Genomic DNA, 9,707 nt, shown 5'->3' on the forward strand with positions numbered 1-9,707 from the left:
ATAATGATATATGGCACACTCCAGGTGCTCCATTGGAGTCAAGAGCCAAGTGTTACAGAGACACAGAGGAATGTTAAATTAATATTCTGGAGCAGGCAGTGGGGGCATCAGGAAGGACTTCACAGAGAAGTCTTTTGATTTGTCTTTGGAAACATCATAATGGTTTCTTTAGGGTGAGAAACTGAGGAAAGTCACTCCATTCAGAAGACTTTGCACTGTTTATTATAGATAAAGGAAAACTTCTAAAGCGTGAGAAAAGTTTTGGTGACATAAAAGTGCACAGTTTATTTGAGAAATTCTGAGCAGTCAAGTATTATTGGAACATAAGATTTGTAAGAGAAATGGAGTTGATAACATATTCAACTCTTTGATATTTATTGAGCACACGTTATGAGCAAGAAACCATGCTAGAGATAATGCTCAGTACTTTATAGTATATGACACATTAAATCAGCCTAACAAAGTAGACGTTATTTTCCAAATATCTATCAGAAAAGGAAATTGAAGTACCAAGAAGGTAAACTTGGTCAAGTTCACCAAGCAATTGTCAGAGCTGGGAATCCGGCTGGTTCCTCTAAACATATCCTACTGAAAACCCAAATGAATTCAACTTTGAAGGGCAGTGAGTATGCTACTAAAGAGACTAGAGCTTCATCCTGAGAGTTTTAATGAGTTAAGACAGGTTTTTAAACCAAGGTATGGCATAAGTACATTGAGCAGCGGATATGGCAAAGTGTTTAAGAGCTCAGGCAGCACCACTTATGAGCTGTGTGTGATTTGGTAAATTACTCAGTGTCTCTGGGTCTCATGGTTCTTCCCATAAAATGGGGTTAATAAGCATATATCTTACGGGATTGTTGTACTCATTATTTAATATATGAAATTCACTTATGATGATGCTGGCTCAAATAAGTCATCAGTGTATGTGATTCTAGTTTCAGAAATAACTGTCTGATGTCATTGTGGAGAATGCATTCCGAAGAAGGATGAAGAGGGCTTCAACTTGGCAGTGATAGAAAAGTGGGGGTAGCATTGGGAGATATTTCAGATGTAAGCATTGAAAGGAATTGATGACTAATTCAGTTTATGGAGGAAACAGAGGTAAAAACAGAAAATGACCCCGAGGTTTCCAGTTTAGATGGCCAGATGAATGTTGATGTCTTAACATTTCATACTCCAAATGCAACTTCCCTGTGAATCAATTATCCCACGACTCTCCCAGCTGCTGACTGCCAGTAATTGATTTAGTGGCTATTTATAGCAAAAAAACAAAAATAAAAACAACGTTGGAAACCAATAGAAGCCAGAGAAGTCAGTTTCTCCCACTAAGTATAGCCTATGCCTATAGTCTTAAACTGACCTCATTCTCAAGACCTTGGGTGTGAAAATAACTGAGCAGTTATCTCTCAAGCCAGCAGACAACATGACTTCTTTTAGCACCAGAGCTGCTTAGAGGTAAGGTGTTGGTGAGTGGTGAAAAGGGACTGATAAACACAGCCATAGTTTTAGGACATTTTGGACATTTCAGGACATCCGCAGTTTTAGGACGTTTTGTTTTCACTTGGAACAATGCTGAAACAAAATTTTCAAATTGTGAGGAAGAGAGTTTCTTTCTTTTTTTAATGGGTGTACTAACCCCTCTCCTGAAACAATTCATAGGGAAGCACTGGGTGTTTTTATGCTTTTGTGGTGAGGAAGATTGGCCCTGAGCTAACATCTGTTGCCAATCTCCCTTTTTTTTTCTTCCCAAAGCCCCAGTACATAATTGTATATCCTAGTTGTAAGTCATTCCAGTTCTTCCATGTGGGATGCCACCACGGCATGGTTTGATGAGCAGCGTGTACGTCCGCACCCAGAATCCGAATCAGTGAAACTTGGGGTGCCATAGCGGAACAGGCGAACTTGATCACTCTGCCATGGGTCTGGCCCCAGGAGGAGTGTTTCTTGAGAATTCTTATTTTATCAACAAAAACAATTAATCAAATTTAAATTCTATACAATATCCAGAGTCCATGAGATGTTATAAAATTTAAGTATGTAAAAGAAATGCATTTTAAGATTACTGTTGTTACAATATTCTATTGGATGAGCATGAAAATTTATAAACTGAAAGTTAAAATGAACACCAAAACAAATTATAGGCAAGATAATCCCTGCAGAACTTTCTTATTGCTTGAATTATACACACACAAATAAACTTCTATGCTTCTCTATAAGCTACCATCTATATCTCTACTACACAATTCAGGAATCAGGAGAGCTGAGTATTTTATGTGCCATATAACTTACAGAAAGCTATTATAAAATTTACTTTTGAGCTATTAAAATTTTAACTAAACTACATTACTTCTTTAATAAGTTAGTATTATGTATAAAAGACAAAAGGTGACAAGAAATACAAATAAACAAGATTATTTCAGAGTTGAGGAATAGAAGAAGTGTGGTAATTAGCCCTAAATTCTATTCTTCATTTATCTAAAAGCTTCTTCGTTTCATAGTCTAGATATTCCCTTTTCTTTAAAAACAATTTCATGAAAACAACTTGGGGTTTAGAAGATAGAAACGAACACTAGTCACTGTATAATACAAACATCCTGAGAGCAGAGACAGTTCACACCCTCCATTGCTCCTCCTCCTAGTGTTCCTCTACTGCCCAAAACAGTCCCTTAGAGAGAGGTGGCACATTCGATGACATCAAACCAAAACCTCTTCTGAGTTTAGTTGAATCAAAGGCTGCCTTTTTGCTGGTCTCAGCATGACAGGTGCCCTGTCTGGTTCTGGATGGTCCCTGTCTGGATCAGGAAAGGATTTCCCTCAGCCTCTTCTCATCCTTTAGTTCTTTAAAAGCAACACAAAGATAGGGACACTTCTGATGTGTTAACAAAATTGTCATTGCACTATGTCTGCAAGCATAATGGCAAAAATATAGAAACAATCGGACATCTAAAAATAATGCATTTGAAGTCCTGTTTTTCCTACTGAGTTAAGACTTTTGTTTCTCTTGGAACAATTTACTTTGACTTTCCAAATGTTTAGCGTTGCTTGAGAATTAAGGTAAAAGTCACATATCTAAATACGCCTGACGTGGTTTAGCACTTCACCTACTAGCTCTATTCCATGACATACCCCAAACCAGACAAGCAACAAATTAAGGAATGACTAACTAAACTATTTCTTTCTGTTTCCTTACTATTAACATCGTCTCCAAACTATGAACTAGTTAACAACTGAAGTCTTGTTATTTCTCAATCACTAATGCTAAAAAGGTGCTTTTAAAGTGAATGTATTATGCTTTAAAATACATGCCCATCCTTATATAAGCCTCAGCGTAATTATAGTTTTGTATAATTAGAGTTTCAAGTCAAAAGATTTACAGCTTTATCACCTCAAGCAATATTTCACAGCTGCCAAGAACGATTTATGCAATAATGACTTAAACTATAAAAGAGAATCCTCAAAGGAAGGGCTGTCAAATATTCCGACTGCAAATAAAAATTGATATTCTGATAAACAGCAAGTCCAGTTGGACCTAGTAAAATGACGTAAAGTTGCATGGTGGGAAGTGTTGCTCCGCAATAGTGATGATGCGGCTCACCACGCATTGCATCATAGATCACGGGTTTACACCGCTTGTAAAGCCTCTAGCCAGTTTACGGAAACAAGCTTTCAGAAATAATACCGTGGTTACATTTTTGTTACTCCAGTATAAGTGAATGGAAAAAGTAGAAACAGAATATTTCAACTTTTTGTTAATATGCTCCTTGTGCTTATCACATCCCTATTCATATTCCTGTGAAATGCTAAATAAAGAATAAGTAAAGGAAGCATTTACTGTATATACTTAAGAAACCAAGAACCTCTCAAAAGCAAATGACCTTAATAATAAAGAATTAAGGAATCTTTGAGAAATAAACTAAAGAAAATGTTGGTGATTTTGTCCCTCCCTGCTTTCAGAAATGTAGAGTGGCTGGCAAGTCTTTAAGAGGTAGGACTTTGAAAGCATTTGAACTTCACAAGCTCTGACTGATTCTGCAGTTGCCATGTGAATAAAGCCAATACATTCTGAAGATTCTATTCAAGGTATCTGAACTAGTAGCAAAAATACAAGTTGATTACATTCACAGCAAATAAGTCTTATGTGTCTTCACAATCTAAAAAGATCATTCAAATTAATCTTTTTCTTTGGAAAAAAAAGAAAAAGCTTGACCCATCACCTCATGTTTCCCATATCAATAAAAACAAAATAGGCAACGTTTGCCATTAACTCTAAAGGTACCCAAGCTCTCATAGACTGAGTCACATCTGAAAATGAAGCCAAAAGATTCAAAATCATCACCAAAGATTGGTATTTATAACTTAAACAAGCTTCCAAATAAAGATTCCTTGTCTAAAATGGGGAAGTTTTAATTCATATAACCAAGCAAAACACTCAGATGGGAAGATTCGCATTAGTCAACGTACCAGCATCTTCACTGCAGAAATTTTTACATTCATGTTTGTGATTCCACATTAAATCTCTTTTTTTAGGTGTTTTGGGATCATTCTACACACTCACATTGTACAAGTTAAACTAGGTTTCAAAACATCACCTTTCCACTTGCAATGTAATAAATAACAACTTCTATTTGAAAACATTGCCTGAAAAATATAGTTAGTATCTAAGTGATCCAGACAGTCCAGATTCATTTTATACTTAAATTCTATAAGTTGAAAAAATTCTGAAATGTCCTAGAAAACATAATGACCACACGTGGACCAACATGCCCTGCAGTAACCACAATATAGACTGTCAACATCACGATAAACATTCAGATGGGAAAAAATGTTAGACGTTCAAATTATTCCGAAAGCCCAAATTGTTGGCATCAGATACACACACAAAAAAGATGAGTTGCTTTGGGTAGTGAGAGCCTCAGTCCAAGAAATGCTTTCAAGACAACAGAGCAATTAGGCTGTTTCTAGTATGCCAACACTACTGATTGAAAAGTGAGGGAAAAATGAGAAGAACTTTAAAAACAGTCTCTATGTTGGTTGAAAATCATAGAATTGTTTTCACTCCAGATTAATCCAAAGTTACACATACCTGTTTTTCCAATCATAGTTAGTCACACATACCCACTCAAGTTGATGTTAAGAAAATCCAATAATTAAGAATTGCATATTTTCTATCATGAAATATTTAATTATCAGAAAATAAGAAGAAAAGTTAAAGCTTTTCCCTGATAGAATTTTTTCTCTGTATTTTACCAAATGATGAGTCATTATATGATACAGGCTATAACATATCACTCATTTACAAAACTTAAGCATTACTTAAAAATCTGACTAGACACCCCCCTGTCTCACTGATTTCTGTCAATAGAATAAAAGGAAATAAATGATAATGCAATATCAACAAAACTAACTGCTGTGTGCATTTTTAAAATCAATTTACCTTTAAGTCTTAATCTGTCAAATATCATTAGGTGTGCACATCTGAGAATGTATATACTTTAAAATGGGTATATCTGAATATTTGAACATATGAGTTCATATACATATATATTGCAAGTTGAATGAATGCATGTCCATTAAATGTGTATTTTTTAGGAATTCTTATAAGTCTAACATATTTATGCTCCAATAGCAAGCCTGAAAGAAGGAGGAGTGCCCTTGAAGTTGAGGTATGACCTTAAGTTTGAGATGCTAGTTTTGCTGCAGCTGTAAAAATGAGTACTAATAACTCCACAGTATCATAGTTCCTTTGCTGCATTTCTTATTTTAGGGCAAATCTTGAATACATGAACAGCCTTTATTATTTGAATATACATAAATTTACAAGACCAATTTTAGAAGTTGCTATATATCATCCTTAATCTTGAATAAACAGGAACAAAAGAAACAAGAGGTATTGCCTATCCAAGAAAGATGTATCACTATAATAGTTTTAGTTTCAGATATACAGTTTTCAACAAGACTTTGTGAAATATTTTCAAGTTCAAGCAAATAAAAGTCTATATTTCTCTCCTACCAAATACATATCAATGCAACCAGTAAATTATCGGCTTTTACATTATTCCTTAGAAAGGGGAGAGCGTAAGACTGATTTGTGGCATTTTGTCCCCAGTGACATTAAGTTACTGCACTTTTGAAGAGTACAGAGTACCTTTATTCAAAGAAGAAATTGTTCCCACTAGTCCACTAATGAGAGTATTCATATTACTTGAATCCCAAAATACCATGAGTAAAGCATATCTCTACAACTGAATATTTGGGACTTCTCTGCACATGAACTTCCAGTAATCAGTTGTCAGAATTTCATTTCAATGGAATCAAACACAAGGAATCCTAAATAGATAAACTTTACCATTTTTGTGATAGTAGGTGACCTCCACTTTCCTCTCCTCTGACCCCAGCAATGCCTGGGCAATTTGGGCAATATCATGCCTCTTGGTCTCGGGCCCATGGAGAAAGTCGCAGGTACACGGCTTTTGCATGACATCTGGCCTGGAGAAACCAGTCATCTCGCAGAACCCATCGTTGCAGTAGATGATGGCACAGTTCTGCACTCTGGCATTTGCAATGATAAATTTTTTATCTGTAATAAGAAGATAGTAAGATATCTATTAAAAAGCTTCCACAAGATTCTCATAAACACTGGAGCAATTTGTTGCATGATGGATCTGAAATGCAGGTGCTTCCCAAATTGCTAACTGGCTGGACTTTTAAAAGGAAAAGAAAAACTTAAAAGTGTAATTAAGGATCCCAGTAGTTTTAACAAAAGGTACTAAGGAACTGCTCTTCAAATTTCAAGAATGTAATTTCCCAAATAGTTTAGTTCTCAAGCCCTGTAACTCTCAGGGGATCTAAGGCACACTCAGACAAGCAGCTGGCTCATTGATATTATCAGAATGCCATTTAATTGTAAGGTAAATATTTTCAAAGCCAAACAGTGACACATCAGTAGCTGTCAAATTTCTCACTTCAAGCCTGGCCTTTAGAGCACAACTTTCTCAAAGTAGGCATTATTCTTGGATTTGGCTTTTCTCTAACCCTCTAAGACATACTACAAACCTCAAATTAAAAAAAGAAAGAAGAAACTATTAGCAATGACACTATTTCACATTAATTAGCAGTTCAATAACGAAAGGTTCACCTTTCTATAACATATATTTTCCAGAAGAAATACTTACACACACATACACATACTCAGTAAATATCATGTTAACACCTTTTCACTTTTACTCTGGGGAATCTTGCACTTTTGTGTAGTAGTAAGGATTTTAACACAAAGGGCTTGTTAATTTTGATCACAGATTATATTTACTATTTCTAGGTAGAATGTGAAGCAGGATGTACAAGTTTATTTTGTACACAAGGTACTATATCCTCAAGTCACTAAATGCAGTGCAAAATAACTGCAAAATGTACAACATAAATGTGTGTTAAGGTAGTTTTAAGGAAATGTCGAATATAAACTCAGTATAGGATTTAACATTAATGTATATATATATAACAATAATTCATTTCTCATAGTTATTCCTCATGAGAATGTTACATTTCTCTGCATTCAGTCTTTGTGGGGTTTACTCATTACACTTCAATTTTTAAATTTCTAGGCTGAAATTTAAGGGGACAATGTAGGGACAGAAATGTTCTTTTGAATAATGAGCTGTTTGCATTGGGAACCAGCATGGATCAGATATTGGTTTTTCCAAATTATCGTGCTTGGGATATATTTGCATTGATTCCATGCAAAGTTTAGCTTCTGGAAACTAACAGCAAGCAAGCATCCCCATCACACCACAGCCTTGCAATTTAACCAAGGTAAAGGAGAGTTTGCATAGCCATTTACATCGCTGCTACCATTTACATTCTCTTGTTCCAATAGTTCACTCTGCCCTGGTCTTGACTTTCAAAAAGTCCACAATAAAACAGCCTCAAAATGTAAACTCATGTTATCCTAGTACGTTCCCTTTAAGATAGTAGAAGAGCAGGACATTAAGTAGCAAGACAGATAATGGAGCAATGGGAGAGGAGGATCAAATTGCCTCGTATCATGGAGACCATAATCTAAAATGTAAATCAAAATTAATATCAGAGGCAGAACACTCCTGCTCCCGTTCGAACCTCCTGGCTGGGTCTCACAGCCTCTTAACTTGACTGAGCCCAGAGTTGCCGTCTCCTCAGCTTGTAAGCGGCGGACGCCGAGTACACTATCAAGCAGAAAACGAGCGAGAAGAGAAGAGAACAAATGAACTTACTTTGCCCTTCAAATTTCCGTATGATGGTCCCCAAAAATGTGTTTTGTGGTGCCACATGCCCCCTGCGAACAGGCATGTTGACCCCGGTCTTCCGAGGAGCGCTCCCCGCGAGCTCCGGAGTTCTCCCGGGATCTCTCCTCGGCTATAGCCCAGGCCAGCGCGCGAGCCGCTCTTTGTGGCAGAGCATCCTCTTTTGAAACCAGAAATCTCTTCCCATTAGCACCACTTCTAGACACCCGCTTTCCCTACCGGAGTCCAATCCATTCCCCTCACCTTCCGGAGGGGGCCTCGCACCGGACTGCCGCGGGTGAGAGGGTTTGGGGGTGGGGAAAGGGAAGGAGGCGGGGTGAGGGGAGGTGGCGGGGGAGGAAAAGAGGGAGGGAGCAGTGGGGGTGGGGTGGGGAGGGGGGCGGGGAGTCACAAGGGCAATCGATCTGTTTCTCTTCTACCAAACAGTGCCAATTTCCCAGTGCACATGGGCTTAACCTGCCGGTTGCTCAGAGCTATGAGGATGGCTGAGGGGGGGATGGAAGACTTGTGTGGTTTTTTGCAGGAAGGGGAGAAAGAAAAGGAGGATGGCTTGGGGCGGGGGGGCGGGGGGGAGGGTTGACGTATCTATCCCCGCCCTCTCCCCCTACACACACACACACACACACACACACACACACGCTCCCTTTATCCCGAGAGCTTGGGCGCCGCCACAGCTCGGATTACTCAAGCGTGCTTTAGCGGAAGCCAGCCAAGAAATCTCCAAAACTCAGTGACAAACAGCTACTCTGGGAAGGTGATCTCCACAGCCACTAGCCACAGGGCTCCATCCCTGAGCTCCTCACGCTGCAGTGGCTAAAATGCCCTTAGCTGCCAAAAAAAAAAAAGACAGGTGGGAAAACAGTGCCTCAGTGAGGACTATTTCTAAACACTGGTGGCGTTCAAGAGGTTGAAGATTGAGGATGAGCCACTTAAGGGTGCAGGTTCAGCTTCAGGTTGCAGCTCGGATCTCTGGGCTCGGCGGAGGCGGGCGCTGAAGCCGGGGCTGAATTAGCGCTCCCGTCCCTGCCGGGAGCTGAGCCGCGCCTCCCAAAGACTGAAGGCTGCTGGCGCCGCCCCTGAGCATGCCCAGTTTCACTGCTTGAACCTCTGAGGAGTTGCAAGGTTGGGGGGGATTGGGTCTCTAGGTGCTGGAGGCTGGGAGAAAGACGAGAACGCCAAAGACTGTGCCAGCAACTGGTACAAAACAAGAAAATAGTTTGAAACGGGTGACGCTAGGCGCGAAGTGGAAGGAACAAAAGGTGGGTGGGGCTAAGAGTTACCAGCTTTGGTATGACTTCCCATGCCACTCATCCCCTAAACGCACTAGACGTTCCGTTCTGCTCTCTTCACTCACCATTTCTAAGGAATCGTCTCGTTTAGAATAGAGTCCTCTTGGTTCTTGCTTCTCAGAACCTACCAATGCGGAAGTCTCGT

General features: G+C 38.9%; 1 protein-coding gene across 1 annotated transcript in view; it reads right to left on the reverse strand.

Moving 5' to 3' along the window:
- KCNH7 (potassium voltage-gated channel subfamily H member 7) overlaps positions 1–8,319 on the reverse strand; it is a 465,565-nt gene extending 457,246 nt beyond the window's left edge. Inside the window, exons 1-2 of the mRNA XM_046659484.1 lie at positions 8,244–8,319; positions 6,347–6,577 (exon numbers count right to left, since the gene is read on the reverse strand). Coding sequence (XP_046515440.1) covers positions 6,347–6,577; positions 8,244–8,319 — 307 coding nt within the window. The remainder of the gene's footprint in view (positions 1–6,346; positions 6,578–8,243) is intronic.
- Positions 8,320–9,707: the final 1,388 nt, after the last annotated feature.

The sequence above is a fragment of the Equus quagga genome, chromosome 4, assembly GCF_021613505.1.
Source record: "Equus quagga isolate Etosha38 chromosome 4, UCLA_HA_Equagga_1.0, whole genome shotgun sequence".
NCBI classification, from domain to species: Eukaryota; Metazoa; Chordata; class Mammalia; order Perissodactyla; family Equidae; genus Equus; species Equus quagga.